Genomic DNA, 17697 nt, shown 5'->3' with positions numbered 1-17697 from the left:
TGGGACTGCTGGGTTACATCTGCAGTTTCACTTGCCTTCTGCACAGCCCAGCTTAAAGGCTAGAGCAGCTCAGTCCAATTGCAGTTATTTTCACAGAACGTAAAAAATGCACAGTGCAGGTAAAATCTTACTTAGTTTGCCAGAAACATTTCTTTATTATTGAAACAAGAACCTACAGAAATAATGACTTCTCTGTGAAAAAAAACCAAATCTTTTTAGACAAGGCCCAGCTACTTGAGATCGCCAAGGCCAACGCGGCCGCCATGTGTGCGAAGTCTGGCGTGCCCCTGCCCCCGAGCCTGATGCCTCTGCTGTCCCAGAAGAAGGATGACAAAGCCAACCAGAAGTCCTCGAGGGACACCCTGAAGGAGCTCACTGAGGTGAGGGGGAACAGCAGCAGCCAGCCTGGAAATGACCACATTGGGGTTGGTGACCTGTGGGAGGTTGTCACTGCGTGCTGCTGTCACCTGGGAGCTGCCTGGTGTTCAGAATCCCCAAATCCCTGGGGCTGGCAAAGCCCTGCCAGCCCAGGCAGTGCCAGCTGTGCCCCATGACCACCTTGTCCCCAGGCCAGAGCACTCAGTGCCACCTCCAAGCCTTCCCTGGACACCTCCTGACCTCCCTGGGCAGCCCCTGCCAAGGCCTGAGCACCCTTTTGAGCTCTTACTCTCTCCACAGTTTTTTTTTAAGTCATCAAAACTGGTATTTTTTTAATTCTGTGGAAATGCATGAAATCAAATTATTTTGCTTTTTCTTATTTTTGGTTTTGATTCTGTTCTAATTTTGAACAAATTGGTGGTTGTCCCTGCAGTCCTGTCAGTGAGATCCAAAGCTTTCACTGCTGATTTTTTGTTCTTGTGTGGCTTGAGTTGGAAGGAACTTCAAAGCTCAGCCTGTCCCACCCCCTGCCATGGGCAGGAGCACCTTCCTCTGTCCCAGGTTGCTCCAAGCCCCATCCAGCCTGGCCTTGGACTTCCTGCAGCATAGAGAAAATCTGAAATAGAAAAGTGCCTTAATTTAATTTTTTTTATTACATCATGAGTGTGACAGTTCTGAACTTGTGTTCATAGAAATAATCTGAGAGGAAGCAATGTCCAGGTGCTGAGAGGTAATCTGCAGTTGTGCCTGGGCTGGGGGAGCAGAAGTGCTGAGCAAGAGCTGAGTTGGTGCAGGTGCCCTGTGGTGACATCCTGGGTGGTTTTTCACATCCCCTGACCAAGATCCAGCATAGCTTGTGCTGATCTGCACGCCCCAAATCTGCACCTCCCTTCCCTTTCCAACTTTGGAGATCTGTTGAATGAAGTTTCTGTCCTTTTGACTCAGAACTGTCCACAGAGCAGTGCAGGTGGTAGGAAATCAGTAAAGACATTTTAAAAAATTCATATAAAATATATAATTCTGGCCCCTTGTGAAAGTCTTTTTGTCTTTGGTCCTTTTCTTCCTCTCTTTTCTTTTCCCCCCTTGGAGGCTCTTCCCAGTTTGTGGTATGCCCATAACACCTCTGTGTTTTAGTTCTGTTGCACATCAGAGGGGGGTGGCTTGCATAGCTGGCCAACACCACAGTATTCCAGAAGAATAAAAGAAATCTTTTATAAATATATACATATAATAAAAGTAAGCTCAGAAAATCTGAGCTCTCTTGGAGCCATCACTTCTGACAGGGTCCTTGCTCTGCCAGAGAGCTGAGTCAGTAACCAAGGAGTGCCTGGCAAAGCCATGGTGGTGTTGGATAATTTGTGTAGAATATCCAAAGTTCATCTATTGGTGCTGTTGCTAAAAGATTTTTCATTCCTGGTTTAGTAAAGAAAACCACTTTTTTGATAGAAATGTGCTTTGTGGGTTTGGGTTGAAAGTTCAGGTTTACTCAGAGCTGACATTTCCCTCTGGTTTGTTTTTCAGAAATGCAAGAAGATTGCTCAGAGCACTGATGATGTGATAGTGAACAAGCCTCACGTTTCTGATGAAGAGGAGGAAGAACGTCCTTTCTATAACCATCCTTTCAAGCTGAGTGAACCCAAACCTATTTTCTTCAATTTAAGTGTGAGTGCCACTTATATTTTCAAAGCTTTACATCCTGGTTCTTTTTAAATAATGCAAGTAACTCCATAGAAATTTACCATGGGTTGATAATCTTGGTGAAACTGGGAGTATTTTTTAATCAGTTTAAAGGAAAACTCCCAATTCCATCAAGATTAATTTGGTAATCCAGTTTTACCAATTGGTAATTGGTAAAATTTTGAGCATTTCTTCAAATGAATCTGGAAATCAGATGCTTTGAAGCATGGATTAGAATTTGTTTAAATTTTGTTGGGGTTTGGGGTTTCTTGGGGTGGTGGGTGTGTTTTTTTCAGTTTTATTTGGGGTGGGGGGTTGAAAGTCTGTTCTGATTTTGCAGGATATAAAGCACTAAAAAAGCTTTAATATGCTCAGCAAAAACAGAAATAACATTCCTGGTTTTGTGTATAAATAGGTAGAGCTTGTACACAAAATAAGCACATTTAGATAAGGTGTAAGGTAGAAATGGATTGAGATTTATTATATTGTTAGAAAAGGCTACAAGGAAGCTCAAGAAACTTTGGAATTCTTCCAGGCTCCAGTTATGGGCTGCTCTGCCTCTTGTTCTTGGTTTTACCCTTTCAGTTTTGTTCTTTGTCTCTCCTAAAACCATTCCCATCCATATTCCCAGGAGTTTATTCAGTATTATCCAGTGCTGCCAGCTGTGTTTGCCTCTTGGAAGGGAAACCTGGCAGGAATTTCTGCAGGTTTTTAATACATTAACAACAGCAAGCAAAACAAGGCCATAGACATCATCTGCTCAGAGACTCAGCTGCTGCTGAAAATAGGCCAGAATAGAAACCCAAATGCTGAGAGCTGTTTTCTCTCCACTGATGGGCAGCTTTTGATCACAGGCAATGTTTTGCTGCCCAGGATTTTCACCTTGGAGCTTTCCATATAAAATCCCTGTGTCGCAGGTGGAGGTTGTTCTTGATGGGAATGGGGTCAGGTGGAGAGGGAGGGCAGGGATTTTGGGTTGCTGAAGTTGTTTTTAGGGGTTTTTCATCTTCTGTGATAGCACAATTTGTGGGTCACTTGTGTGTTTTTAGGGCTGTGCCAAAATGATTAATTGTAAAGGCTTATTACTCTTTTAGAGTAAGTAAAAACCAAATCCCAGGTGTTTGCAACAAAACCACCTCATGACTCTTGGGTGTTTCCAAGCCTCAACTTTTTCTCATTTTATTTCTTTCAGACTCCCAGCATAAAACCAGCACCACCACCCCAACCAAAAAACCAGGTCAGCCTGTCCAAGGAATTCCCTGTTTCCTCTGGGTCTCAGCATAGGAAGAAGGAGGCAGACAGTGTGTATGGAGAGTGGGTCCCCGTGGACAAAAACGGCAAAGACGACGGCAAGGACGATGTTTTCCCCAAGCCAGCCATTGAGGTAAGGAAGGCAAGGAGAGCATATCATGTAAGAAAACCAAAACCATCATCTGGGCAGTCTGGTACCAAATTACAGTCTGGGAAAAAAAAAAAAAAAGGCACTTAAAAAGTTAGTGCCTGACACTGCACTAAGCTGAGCTGAGAGCTGAGCTCTGCACATGGGGATGCTCACCTGGGCAGTGGTGGAAGCAGCCTGCACCCATCCTGCTTCTGGCAGCTGGTGGCTTCTTGGTCTCAACAGAATTTAAACTGTAGCTTAGCTGGAAGATGAAAAAACTTCCTTGTTCAGTTTCCTGCAGAGGTTAATTAATAATACCTTGAGATTTGCACAATAATGTATGTAGCGCTAATTAAAATTATCCCACCAGTCTTAGAACAAGAACATCACACTGGAATGTAATCCATTAAAGATTGTAAGTCACTTCCTCTGGATGTATTCATTTTTTTGGCTTTCCAGTCACGTTTTCTCCAATAGCTGTTTTGCACGTGGCCTTCCAAGGGAGAATCTAATTGTATGGGTAATAAACGAAGAAAACCAAAGCAAGTGGTTTTCCCCTTGAAATTTCTTCTAAAGAACATTTTTGGGGGCTGTTGTAATTAAGTAAATGAAATATTTAAGAGAGATGTTGCTATTTATAAGTGTGTGTTGCCTCAGTGCCCCTGCAGCCTTGTTCTCATACCTTCCAAAGCCAAACCCCAAAGGCTCCCCATCAATTTCTGACAAAGCCATCTCAGCACTTGGTGCATTTTGTTTCTCAAGACCTTTAGACACTGGTCAGTTCACTCCCTGAGGCACAGAAGGAATTTTCTTCTGGCTCTTCCACAGCACCAAAAGCACAGAGGATATAACTTAGCCAGCATTTTCATGGAATCCCTCAGAATTTGATGGTTGGGCACCCAGTTCCTCAGCACAGGTGGGAGCTGCACTTTGGGCTCTCCTGCTCCAGTAAAACCCTGAATGTTTGTGCAGAATGTCATTCCCAGTTTCATTGCAGTAAATATATTTAACATAACTTCCTTTCCTTTCTGTTGTGTGTACCTTTATAAATGCCTGTAACTATGTTGTCTGTTTTTATATTTTGTAAATAAATATTTTTATTTGCCTTTACCTTAACTTGGTTTGTGTTAAGGGTGATTTCAGGGGTGTTAGCTCCCAGCAGGCTGTTCCCTCCATCCCCTGGGGTTTGGGAAGTGCAGGTACAGAATTGCTGTGTGTTCCTCCAGGGAGCCTGACAGGTAACACAGTGCTTCTCTGCTTAATTCTTTCATGTTCAGGAGGACTCTGTGGTGGAAATGGCTCCCTTGGAGCAACATGAGGCAGGTCAGCTCCCTTGCTGGGGGAGTAGAGAGCTGGGGGTGCTTGGAACTTAAGAAGTTTCCCCTAGAATTGACCTCCATTTGTTGCTGATTTTGCAATACTGTGACAGTTCTGGTGCAAGTCTTGACATGAAACCCCACACAATTGCTTTTGTTGCTGTGTTTTAATTCACATATTAGTTATGGGATTAGTCTGAAATGACCCTGCTAATACATTACAGCTTGTTTTAATGAAAGCTGATGCCTTGAAGTGGTTGTGTGTGGCAGGAGGAGATGGAGGGGAAGGTCTGGAGTGATCTGAGGGCTCATCATGTCTGTAGCAGGCTGAGGCCTCTGAGGAAGGAGTGTGGAGTGCAGAGTGCCAGGGCTGGGTTAGCCCAGGTGACTTGTGCTGAGTGCTGGGATCTAAGGATGCAGTAAAAGCATTCATGGAGTGTGTGAAACACCTGCTTTGTATTTGCTTCAGTGTTTGTGATTTGTGGGGGCAAGTCTGAGAAAGGGGATCAGCCAGGAGAGCTCTGGGAGAGGGCAGCACCTCGCTTCCACCTGTTTGCCTTGACTCAGGAATAACAACAACTATCTTATACCTCAAGCAGAGATGGTTTTTTTTTCCAAGATCCAAAGCTGCCATCGAGTGTCTTGACATAACACAGAGCCCTGATGGTCTCCAGAATGGAGAGGTGTTTGGGAATTTACCCAGCAGGGAGTGTTGCTAGGCTCCAGTCCGGTAAAGCACTAACACACCTCTTTAGCATGGCAGTGGTCCCCTGTGCTTTCATGGACTGCTTCCATGCCTTTGTGTATTGCTGGATTGAAACTTTTGGTGAGTAGAAGAACTTTTATTTATCTCCTGGACCAGTTTCATAAACAGAACATTAAATAATTATTTTAGATATGTGAGAGAAAATTGAAAACTCAGCCAGTGTGCATTTGAAACAGACATTTTTACAACCATGCTGTTGTGTGAGGGGGATGTTACATAATATTTTAATTCTTGTGTCTTTTTTGTGTTCTGTGTGACAAGAAATAAGCACTGAACTCAGTCCATAGACACCTGGGACTTGTATGATTTTAGTTCTGTTTTGGTCAGTGCCAGATATTCCAGAAATGATCTTCCCAATAGAAACACCTTTGTCCTAAACACCAGCAAAAAAACCTCCATCTTAAAATCAGGTTTAATGGAGCACAAAAGCAATTCCTGTGTTTGATGCCGTTGTAGGTGTTCATATCTGTCTCTTCCTTTCAGTTTTCACTGAATTCTTGATCAGGTTCCTGGGGCAGGGTTTGTGGTTTAACAGTGTTTGTTTTGTTCAGCTGAGTCAATTTTAAAAGAGTTTCAGTTTCTGAAACTGAACTGGTGTTCAGGAATCCCCAAATCCCTGGGGCTGGCACAGCCCTGCCAGCCCATGGAGCCCCAGCTGTGCCCCATGGCCACCTTGTCCCCAGCCCAGAGCACTCAGTGCCACCCCCAGGGGACACCTGCAGGGATGGGCACTGCAAAGCTCCCTGGGCAGCCCCTGCCAAGGCCTGAGCACCCTTTCCATGGGCAAATTCCTGCTGCTGTCCCAGCTGAGCCTGCCCTGGCCCAGCCTGAGGCCGTTCCCTCTGCTCCTGTCCCTGTTCCCTGGAGCAGAGCCCGACCCCCCCGGCTGTCCCCTCCTGGCAGGGACTTGTGCAGAGCCACAAGGGCCCCTGAGCCTCCTTTGCTCCAGGCTCAGCCCCTTCCCAGCCCCCTCAGCCCCTCCTGGGGCTCCAGCTCCTTCCCCATCTTCATTCCCTTCTGGTTTAGGCTGAAGATGAAAATTTGGAACACTAAAGTCAAGATTGTGGAATGCATGTGATTCATGCTGGAATTCTTTATACAGACAAGCTTTAGTGTGACTTATTAACAGAGTGCTCATGTGAACAGCTCTGTATGAATTTTTAGTTAAATTGCATTTAATTCTGTTGGTTAGGATCTCATTGAACAGTAAAATGCTTCTCTGTTTATTACACACCAGAATTTTTTTGTGACAAACAGTTCTTAGATAATAAGTCATTGGATATTATGTGTATGCAGGTGGTTTTAAATTACCAGAGTGTTTAAGTTTAAATGCAGGTTTGTCTTTGTTCAGTAAAACCCATCTTGTGTGGATTTAAGTAGTCCCAGGATTTCCATCACGTTGCCTTTTTCTTTGTCAAACCAACAATTCACTCTGTAACCCCACTTGGCAGCATTGCTCCTCCAGCAGCTCTTTCCAGCTCAGGTGGACACTGTTGTGCTCTGCTGTGTTCTTACAAATGCTCTTTTTCCTCCTAGTGTGTGGACATAACCACAGCCATGAACGACAGAGCAGTGGCCCAGAAAAGGCTCAATGAGAACTCCTTTGACCTGGAGGCCATGTGCATGCTGAACCGGGCACAGGAGCAGGTGAGCTGGGGCCTTTCAGCAGCATTTTGGGGAGCTTGAGGCAAATCACTGTTTTCCTTTCATGGCAACTGGTTTTTCTCTCCTGTTTAAGTTTGGAAACCCAGTTGTGGGCCAGTGTTTCAAAGTTCTGCACTTCCTAACACTGAGTTTTGATGAGCTCCTTTGTGTATTCCATGTTTGCACCCAAGTCACTCTGAAAAATAGTTTCAAATGTAGTTTTCTTTAAATTTTGTAGTAGTTCAACAGCACAGATGTAGGTAATTCTTTCCAAAACAGTGGATTCAGCAGTTCTGGGGGTAAGGAGACCCTGAACTTGCTGGAGTTGGAGCTCAGGTTTCAGCGTGACCGTTCAGATGCTCAGATTTTAGGAACACCTTCTTTCATCTGAGTATCACTGAACACACCAAACACCAACAACACGCTGTGAAAATTCCTGAGGGGCAGCAGGGAGGTGCAGAGGGAAATGTGCAGGTGTTGCTGCTGGTCTCAGTGTGGCTTTTGCCGTTGCAGATCGACGCCTGGGCTCAGTCCAACTCCATCCCCGGGCAGTTCACGGGCAGCACCGGAGCGCAGATCCTGTCCTCGGACGAGCTCACCAACAGCGGGCCCCAGGCGTGGATCCGAAAGGTAGAAGTGACACAGGCACTGCTGTCTCAGCAGTGACCACACCTGACAGCAGTCCAGGACTGCACAGTGCACCACAAGTGCCTTACCCTGTGGCAGAGCATGTGCCCGGTGCAGCAGGCTGGGCTCAGTCCCTGTCCCTCGGTGTCACCAGCGAGGTGTGACTGCCGAGACGCAGCCTGCCGCTGACAGGACGCTGCTGGTGCCGCTGTGCTGGCAGTGGCACATCCCTCACTGCCTCCCTGGCACTGGCACACGTCAGGCAGGGTTCATCCTGCTGCTGTTTGGAAGCAGCTTTTGGCATTGCCAAAATCCAGCAGCTTTTGGCATCGGCTTCAGCGAACCGAGTCCCAAACTGCGCTGGAGTTTGCCTCGGTTCCCTCTGGTTGCTCCTTTGCCTCTCTCTGCATCACCAGGGTTTTCTGGGAGCCAGAGATGTGGAGGATTAAAGCAGGAGTTGCAGTTAATAAGTTCCTCTCGCTCTGATAGTGTTGAGATACAGTGCAGTAGTTGCCTCTTGCTGTGGCTGGTTTTGGGGTGTGGTGCGTCCTCCATCCGTGTGTTTGTACATTCAGCTACTCAGGCTGCACCTTTGCCTGTGAACACTGATCTGGTGCTCTGGCAGGAAGGAGATCTGAGGAGTTCAAGCAGCATCCACCTTCCAGGCACAAGGAATAAGGAGTTAAGCTGGTCAGTGTGGCAGGTGCTGCAGTTGAGTCTGTATCAGCTTGGGTTGGGACACCCTCCAAGATGGGAGGTCAGATTTGAGGCTTAGGTGGAATTTTCCATAAAAGTTGGTGTCAGCTGAACACAAAAGTCTGGAATTACAATATCCTGAAAATAGAAGCATTTTTTTGCCAGGATTCACTAACTTTTATTCCACTTCATGTAGCCAAGCAGTGCAGAGAGCCAGGGAACACAGATTTGAGTCACTGGCCAGATGGGAATCTTCTGGAATCTTGCCAGTGTTAATGCAGAATGTGCATGATAAAGTCTGATTTTAACAACTATGAACAACTGAGATTGTAGCAAAATGCTGCCTTTGATGAAGACAATCCTTGTTCCTGGCAGAGGGAACTGAAGCACAGGGATATGTTGGTGAGGAAGGAGTTTTTCCACGGGGGAGCTTGGGAAGGAGATCAGCAGGGCTGTGAGGGGAGGGTTCTCCCTGTCTGCAGCACCTGGAATGGGTTCCCAAGGCCCTGGAAAGGGAGCAGCTCTGAGCAGCTGTTTCCCAAACCTCCTCCCTGGGGTCTCCTGTGATGGCAGTGACAGGAGGGGCTGCTCACAAGGGTGAAGTGGAAAGGGCCAGGTGTGATTTACCTGTCCTCCAGCTTCGCTCTGGGATCTGCTTTAAAGCAGCCCAACTAAACAAACCAAAATAACAGCCCAAAAAACCAGACACAAGCCAAATAAAATGCTTCAAGGGAAGAGAATGGGAGAAGAGTGTGGTCTGTGCTTGTGGACTCAACTGCTGCAAGGAGCAGAGGAGTATTGGAACATTTTGTTGGATCTGGGCATCAGTGAGGCAGCAGCAGCTCTCCTGCCCTGCCCAGAGCTGGGAAAGTGCTGTGGTCACACTGCAGGCTCTGGGGCTGGGCACAGAGAGGCAAAGTCCTCTCCCTGCCCTGGCATTCCTCAGCTGCTCTCCTGCTCTGCCAGAGCTGCTCAGAAGTGCCCTGGGGCTCCAGGAATGGTGGGGCTGGGAAAGCCTCACACAGCTTCGTGTGGAGTCCTGCTGTGGCTGCAGGAGGGTTTCACAGGAAGGAGCAGGCACGTGGTTCTGAGTCCATGCTCTCTTTCTCTGGGACAGGAGTACAAACCAGCCATGAAATGCAAAGTACTGCTTGTGTGTTACCTGAAATTGTGTGACAACGATCAGTTACTGAGTCAGGCTTGTGCTCCCTTTTTGGCCTAAAAACTGTATCTTAACATGAAAAAATCTGGTATTTTTCACTCAGGCCAGGAGTTGGACTTTGATCCTTACGGGTCACTTCCAACTCGGGGTGTTCTGTGTTTCTGTGGTTTTTATCTGCAAGCAGGGCTGTGGAGATCCTTGGGGGATGTTGTGTCTGTGAGTGAGTGCACATTTCTGGCTGAGGCTGTTTGCTGAAGGCATTTCCCTCGGGAGTTTGCCATGGCAGGAGCTGTGACCATCAGCACAGACTGAGCCTGTGGCAGCCACTCCATTTGGGTGTCAGGAAAGAAGGAATTGGAGCGAGCACAGGCACTGGGTGTGACAGAGGTCACCTCAACACCAGGGAGCTGGAACAGGAGAGTGGCTCAGGAGGGCAGCAAGGGACTTGGGGAACTTGTTTGCTGAGCTCTGCCTTCACTTTGCATTTCGTGGATTTCACCTTTTCTTGTCCTTTCCCAGTGACTCTGGAGAGGTGATGTGCACTCAAACCAGACTCAGAATCTCAGTTTGGGAATTAGGTACTGCAGGGTTTCATGTGGAGCACTGGGGTGAGGACTCTAAGCAATGAGGTTTATGTTCTAATTCCTGGACTAATTCCTGGTGTTTATGTGCAGGGGCCTGAGCAGGGTCCATAAAAGAATGATGTGGTGTAAGGTTTAAAAAATTTATGAACAATCTTACCTTTCCCTTTGAAAAAGTGGCTTCCGTTTCAGTTTGTCACCATCAGTGTAATCAGTTCACAAATGTGACTCATTTTTCTGAAGGTTGCTTCTATTTTTATTCCCTTTTTCCTTCTAAACACACTGTGCTGCTGAAGAAATGTCAGAGCAAGTGGTCAAACATTTTTTGTTTTTCCAAGCAAATTCTGTTGAGGTCTGTTTACTCCCCCTTTCCCAGACTCACCCCTTGGTTCTGGATTTATCAGCTCAATTCTGGAGCCTGAACTTGCTCCCCAGAGCCAGAGCTGTGCTCAGGGGCGGCCCTGGGGAGCTGCTGGGTCACTCACTTGTGCTGATCCCTGGGGTGCAGAAAGTTCTGGAAAGTGCAAACCTCCCTTCCATTCTTGCAGGCACAGCAGAGCAGAGCTCCTCTCAGGGTGGAAGGGAAGCTGGGCCCTGTGGCTGCCCTCAGCAGAGCTGGTGTTCCTGCTGGGAGCAAGGAGCTTTCCTTGGGAGCCAGGCTCACCTGGCAGGGCAGAGCAGCTCTGTGCTCACCAGGGACTGGATCTTGGCAATGAGGAATTGTTCCCTGGCAGGGTGGGCAGGGGCTGGGATGGAATTCCCAGAGCAGCTGGGGCTGCCCCTGGATCCCTGGCAGTGCCCAAGGCCAGGCTGGACACTGGGGCTGGAGCAGCCTGGCACAGGGAAGGTGTCCCTGCCATGGCAGGGGTGACATCTTTAAGGTCTCTCCTGACCCAAAGCAGTCTGGAATTCCATGATTCCATAGGAGGTGAGTTCTGTTGGACTGGCTGCTCTCCTTCCCAGCCATCCCTTTTTCCCTGCTGTTGTGCAGAAGCTGGGAGCAGCACCTGCAGGTGCTTGGGAGCAAAGGGCTTGTGAGGCATCTGCTGGGCTTCTTCAGCAAGGGATTCCTGCTCCTGTCTGTGGGAAGGATTGGGACTGCTGCTGAAAGGGCCAGAGCATCTTCCAGTTCAGCACCCAGCCCAAATTCCCTTCCTCAGGATCCCTGCAAGGTGCCACAGGGAGCAGATCGTGCCCAGAGCTCCAGGAGTGTTTGGAGCTCCCAGGGAAGCCAGGGATTGTTGGGCTGTGCAGGGCCAGGAGCTGGACTTGGATGGTCCTTGTGGGTCCCTTCCCACTCAGGAGATGCTGGGATTTAATGGGAAATTCTGCTGCCTGGCACAAGTTTTTCCCAAGTGATGCTTCCTCCTGGAGCTTGGAACTTCCTTGGAGTTCAGCCTTTAGTCCTGCCCTGAACTGCCACCCCCTGCCTTCAAGGCTTTGCTGTCTTTGCTTCCTAAATTGTTGCTCTAAAGAGTCAGCCTGAAGAATCAGCAAGAAAGTTAATTAAAACTGCTCTAAGGCCTCTGAAGGAATCAGGTTTTGCCTTCTCTTTAAAGCAAGTGCTGACACAAGAATGTGGCTCTTGAGTGTCTCCATGTGTTGGCAGAATGGAAGTGGAATTTCATGGAATTTAGGGCTCAAAATACGAGGAAAAAAGTATCAAATTGTCCTGCAGGCTCCCTCAAATTAAGACCAGTGAATGAAAGAGAAATGCTTTTGTAAATACTGAGTTAGTTCTGACAGCAGTAACCAAATGCTCAGAAACCTGGGGCTTCTTGTGTTCCATCCCCTTTAATTTGTATCTGCAAAGGTCCAGAGCTGCTCAGGAGTTTTTGGGAGACTCACCCTGGGATGGTTTTTAAAATGAGAATTGTGCCTCTTGCTTCCCCACTTCAGTGAACATTTCTGTTGCCTCTATGGTTTTCAGTGAGTTCCAAACCCAGCAGCAGTTTTACCGCCACTCATTAAATCATGGCTGAGGGAGGGAAGTCGTCTGTTACTAAACTACAAAAAAATACAATGTACAGGTGGCACTAGAGGTTTGCATTCACTTTATTATTAAAAGGAAAAAAACCCACCAGAATGAAAATGCAGGAACTTTCTCCTTGCTGCAGACCTTTGCCTCCTCAGTGACCTGAGTCCAAGGGGGCTTCTCCTGGCTCCTTTCCCACTGGTACCAGAATTCCTTCCTCTAGCCTTTTGGTGGGAAGCACAAGTATTTGTGTATTCTGGAATTAAATTATTATTAATAATAACTATTATTAATAATAATAAATGTGTAAGTCATTGTTGTGCTGGCTCTGTTGGTCACATTGAAGAGTGAGCACAAAGTTCCTGCTGCAGTTTCCCTCCAGGATCCTGAATTCTCCCACGGAAGGGGTGCTTTAACAAACAGCCCTTTGGAACCTAGAACTTCCTGTTTCCAGTTTCTGCAGTTTGTTCAGGCTCTGGTAATTCCTCTGTAGGAGCTCAGGGCTTTGACCAGGAGCAGGATGTTTTGGTTCTGCTCTGTCCTTGCTCCAGCCCTGAGCCAGGACGTGTCCAGGTGTTTGGGAAAGCCGAGTGAGCCCGCAGTGACCTCAGCAGGAGCTTGCGCTGTGTCCTTTGTGAACTGAACACACCCCGTGGTGCTGGAACAGCCAGGGAGCCAAATCCTGCCCTCCAGCAGGAGCCAGCCCAGCTCCAGAGCCTGGAGGGAGCTTCTCCTACAGGATGTTCCTGGAGAAGACGGGAGGAGGGAGTGGGAACTGAGGGAAGGGGTGTGGATGCTGCGTCTGAGGGACTGGCTCTGCACCAGCCCCAGCTCTGCTCCTCCAGCCACGTGGATCCATGTGGATCCAGACAGGGATTTCCTGGCCTAGGCAGAGATTGGGAGCATTCCTGGCACAGCCTCCAGTAAGGTTTTCCTGTCACACTTCTGCCAGCCTCCAGCGTGGGGGCCGGACGCAGACGCGTGTTGGGAATCCCTGCAAAACACCCGGTGTGCCAAAGGAAGCCCTGTGGCTTTGTTCCCTGCCGGTGGCCAGCGGGCCCCTGGGAGCCCTGGGAATCCAGGGACACGTGGGTGCTGCAGTGTGACAGCCCCAGGCCTGCGCTGAGCTCCAGGAGCTCCCGGGGATGCCCAGGCTGGGATTGCTGGGCTCTCCGTGCAGGGCCAGCAGCCGCAGCCCGTGGTGCTGATGGGTCCCTTCCAGCTCAGGCCATCTGTGACTCCGTGAGCTCCGGGGAAGTCCCTCTGCTGCGAGCCCAGCTCCGGAGGAAGCAGAGCCCCGGGCAGCGAGCCAGCCCTGCCCAGCTCCTCGGGGCGAGCGCGGGCAGGCGAGGCAGGTTCTGCTCTCACGGAAATGCTTGCCTTGCTTCTGGGGTCAGCGGGGGGGCACGAGAGATGATGGTTCACAGAATAACCTGTGAACTTTCACCCCTCTATATGGAAACTTGTTTCAGGGTCAAATCCTTGTAGCCGCCTTCTTGCCACGGTCAGTGCCAGCCCTACTATTCACAACACTGCGGCCAGCGAGGCCTAGGTACGTAACATTTAAGGAGTTTTTACAGTTCTTTACATCAAAGCAGATGTTTAAACTTTCTGTTGATAAGCTTTCACCGTTTAACAACTTTTGTTAATGCTCATTTGAAAGAATGTGACGACTGCTGCTGCTAAACTGGGGGGCCAAGCGCCTTTTTCCGTTAAAATAAAGAGAGGGGAAAGCAAAACCTGTTTGTTCCATGTGGAATTTCAGAGTAGAACTTGAATGTGCAACTGCTGTGTAATGAATCAGGTGGGGAGAGGTTTTTTTTTTTAAGATTTAAATCCGCCTAAACAGCCTGTGAATGTCATGACTAAATGTGCTTGTGTTCTGTTGGACGAGGAGGTGCCCCTGGCACAGCTGTGCCAGGATCAGTTCCCACTTCCCGAGCTGAGGAGATCTCTGGGATCAGAGCAGAGTCTTTAGAGCCGGATGGTTGTCGCTTGGTTAAACACATCTGTCTGCCAAGGGTCACTGCCACTTTGGGATCACCTTAGATTTCTCCTAAGTTGTTCTTTTTTGCCAAACATTGATTTGTGTCTCGTGTGTCCGCGTGAATTCCGGGTTCCACGCACTGGTTTGGGCTAAAAATCCACAGAGCTCAGGTGGATTTTTTTATTTTATTTTATTTTTTTTTTTAATTGAGTCTGTGAAAAGTTGTTAGAAACATTTTTTGGAAGTTCCCGCTTCTTACTTAAAATCACAGCGCTAACTTTAGGCCTTGTTTTACTTCTCTTTTTCTGGATAGGATCAGTTCTTAAGAGCAGCCCCTGTAACTGGAGGAATGGGAGCTCAGCTGATGAGGAAAATGGGCTGGAGAGAAGGAGAAGGGCTTGGGAAGAACAAGGAAGGCAGCGTTGAGCCCATCATGGTGGACTTCAAGACAGATCGAAAAGGTGAGTCCTGCCTCAGAAATGCCCTGTGGCTTCTCTGCTCTCTGCTGCCTGGGGATGGCAGAGCCCTTGGAAGCAGGAGGTGTTGCCTGGGTGGCTTCACTGGCACATGAACAGATTCTGGGATTTTACCTCAGGTTTGCCAAGGCCTGGGGTCAGTCCAAAGCTTTGTCCCTGTGGAAAAGCTGCAGTGGTGGCTCTGCAGAAAGTGGCTGGAGCAGGAGCAGGGATAGAAATGGAATAGTGGGGTCAGTTTTACAGAGGGGTGAGGACAGCTGAGAGCCCCAAAGCTGAGCTTTGTGACTGACTCACACTCAGGGCTTTGGGGCTTCCTTGGGGATTCTGGTCCTCTTTTTGTCCCTCATTTCCCTGCTGTTCATCTCCTGCCTGATCCTGCTGAAGGCATCCCTGCTCATCCTCAGGGCTGGTTCCAGAGGCAGCTTCAGCCTCCACTTGACCTGGAAACCTCCCCTGTTTTCCATGGTTTCCTGTCCATGGCCACAGGGCAGAGCTGACTTGGTGCAGCAGAACCATCCAGTGGTGCTGCTCCTTCAGCTTGGCCCCTGAGGTTTGTGTGCTGGGTGCTGAGGGAGATTCTCCATCTGGAACACCTCTCCAGCTTCTGACTGCTTTAAATCCAAAACTGAGCAGTCAGGATTTCTAATTTGATTATTCTGCTGTGCATGGAGCAAAACAACTCCACACTGACTGTGGGACAGATTCCTGCTGTTCTAAAGATGTCTTCTGCACCAGGAACCTTCAATCCCAGCTCAAAGCAAGGGGTGGAAATACTCAGGATTTTCATTTCAAGGCCATTGGATGGGGCTTGGAACAGCCTGGCACATGGAGGGTGTCCCTGCCACGGCAGGGGTGGCACTGGATGGGCTTTAAGGTCCCTCCCAGCCCAAACCACTCTGAGATCCTGGGATTTCAGGACTTGTGTTGGCTTTTGTCACTGCTCAGAATGAGCTTGGAATGGCCAAACCTCTCACATGTTTTTCTTTACAACCTTTCTGTGTAAAGAAAGAAATGAAACCCCAAAGGTGGCTGGTGGCACAAGGGCTCCTCCTGGCCTGTGAGAGTCCCCTGAAGGCAGGGCCAGCTTCAGCTGGGCTGGGCTGTGGATTTCCTGTTGTGAAGCACCTCTGCTCACGTGCAGCCTCACCTGATCATTCCACAAAAGTCGTGCCTGGATGCAGAATTCCCTCTTGGGCACCCAGGTCTGTGACACAGGGAGATGAGGGGCAGGGGGTGTCCTGCTCACAGACAAACAGGAAACATGATTATAAATTACATATATATAATATATATTTAGGACAAGGGATTATATACTGGGGACAAGTAGTTTTTCAGACATCCATATTCTTGGGTGATTAAATGGGTAAAACAAACTCCTTTTTTTTTAAACTTCTGTGTAGAGTTTTAAAGTCCACATTTTTTAACAGGAAGGCTGTTATTAACCCACCACCCAGGTTTGGTTTGTAAGGAATTTATTAGACATTTTTTAATGTAGAAAACAGTATTTTATTTTCTGAATATTAAAATTTATATGTTAATAATTATTGAATATATATTTTAATAAATATACATTTATAAATCTAAACCAGCCCCCAATAAAATACAATTCCTGGTCCCAGGAAGTGACTCAGGAGGCTGCAGATTGTTTGAAATTCCCAGCTGAGGTCCCAGAGCCAGGAGGTGGAATGTCAGTGACTCAGGAGCAGGGAGAGAGTTTAATGAGGAGGGTGAGAATCCCATGTTGGGTTTGGGTTTAAAACTCCATGAAGGGGGGAAACCCTCAGCCTTTCCTTCAGGGATTGCCTCTGATGGCTTCATGCCCCTTGGAAAGGCCCTGCTTAGGAGCTGCAGGAATATTGGGATGAATATCTGGTAAGGAGGGAAGGATTTTCCTGTAAAGCAAAAGAAACCCAAATGCCACCCAAAAAAGCTGAAGGAACAGGAAGACACTGGAAGCAATTGCAGTATCTCCCTGTCTGTATTCACCAAAGCCACAGCAGGAAAACTTGAGGTAAGAAACAAAGGAATATGGAAAGGTTGAAGTCTGAGAGTGGCAGAATCCACGGGGAGAAACTTGAGTTTCTCTGGTGGATTGTCACTGGAATTTCAGACGTTTCTGGCAATTCTTCAATTCATTTCTTGGTCTTGTGAGATTTTCAGAAGAACAGTGTTGAGCTGTGGTGTTTGCCAGTGACTCCAGGAGAGCCTGTGCTCCCTGCAGCCCTTTGGGGCTGCTCTGCTGCTTTGGTCCCAGGTGGGATGGAGGTCCCAGCTTGGGCTGCTGGAACCCTGTGAATTCAGAGAGCACACGGAATCCGGGGTGTCACTCCTGGCAGGAGGGGACACAGGGACATCTCTGGATAATGGGAATGGTTCCTGTGCTCCTGTGTCTGAGGCAGACTGAAGGCAGGGGGTGACTCTGGGCTGCACAACACAGCAGGGGAATGTTCTTCACTGTCTCCCTTGTTGATTGTTTCTCCAAAGAGGGCATGGAAAACCAGGTTTCCATGGAAAACCAGGTGTTCTCTGCCTTGTGTAAGACTGCTCAGAGTTTTCTCCTCTTGGCTGCTCCAGAGTCTTCCTGGAGCCCTTGGGAAGAATGTGCTGAGTGGAATGATGGAACAAGGTGGAGGGTTGAGAGCTGGGTGGAGCTCCAGGTGTCCCCTGTGGTCCCTGGTTGTGCTGTGCTGATGGCTCAGGGGAATGGGCAGTGTCAGCGTGCCTGTGTTCTTTGCAGGGCTTGTTGCTGTGGGAGAGAAGGCCCAGAAGAGGTCCGGCCATTACGTGGTGATGAAGGATCTTTCAGGTGAGGTTCTTGTCTGGAACGATGCAGTTGCCAGAGGCTGGGTGGGCACTGACCCTGGGGTGTCTGTGTGCCAGGGAAGCACCCGGTGTCTGCGCTGATGGAGATCTGCAACAAGAGGAGGTGGACGCCCCCCGAGTTCGTGCTGGTGGACGACAGTGGGCCTGATCACCGCAAACATTTCATCTTCAAGGTGGGTCTGGGCTGCCTGCCCCTGTGCTGCTTTCC

General features: G+C 48.4%; 1 protein-coding gene across 4 annotated transcripts in view; it reads left to right on the top strand.

Moving 5' to 3' along the window:
- SON (SON DNA and RNA binding protein) overlaps positions 1–17697 on the top strand; it is a 36854-nt gene that overhangs the window by 16869 nt on the left and 2288 nt on the right. For 3 of the 4 annotated variants that reach the window (XM_041472607.1, XM_041472606.1, XM_041472605.1), the window contains exons 4-11: positions 220–380; positions 1900–2040; positions 3248–3439; positions 7055–7165; positions 7676–7792; positions 14504–14651; positions 17404–17472; positions 17547–17662. In XM_041472607.1, coding sequence (XP_041328541.1) covers positions 220–380; positions 1900–2040; positions 3248–3439; positions 7055–7165; positions 7676–7792; positions 14504–14651; positions 17404–17472; positions 17547–17662 — 1055 coding nt within the window. Of the gene's footprint in view, positions 1–219; positions 381–1899; positions 2041–3247; positions 3440–7054; positions 7166–7675; positions 7793–13675; positions 13756–14503; positions 14652–17403; positions 17473–17546; positions 17663–17697 lie in introns of those variants that run through there. The other variant, XM_041472608.1, reaches the window with a different exon arrangement.

The sequence above is a fragment of the Pyrgilauda ruficollis genome, unplaced genomic scaffold (assembly GCF_017590135.1).
Source record: "Pyrgilauda ruficollis isolate IOZ18807 unplaced genomic scaffold, ASM1759013v1 scaffold294, whole genome shotgun sequence".
Taxonomy (NCBI): domain Eukaryota; kingdom Metazoa; phylum Chordata; class Aves; order Passeriformes; family Passeridae; genus Pyrgilauda; species Pyrgilauda ruficollis.
This window is presented reverse-complemented; position numbering and strand designations above follow the sequence as displayed.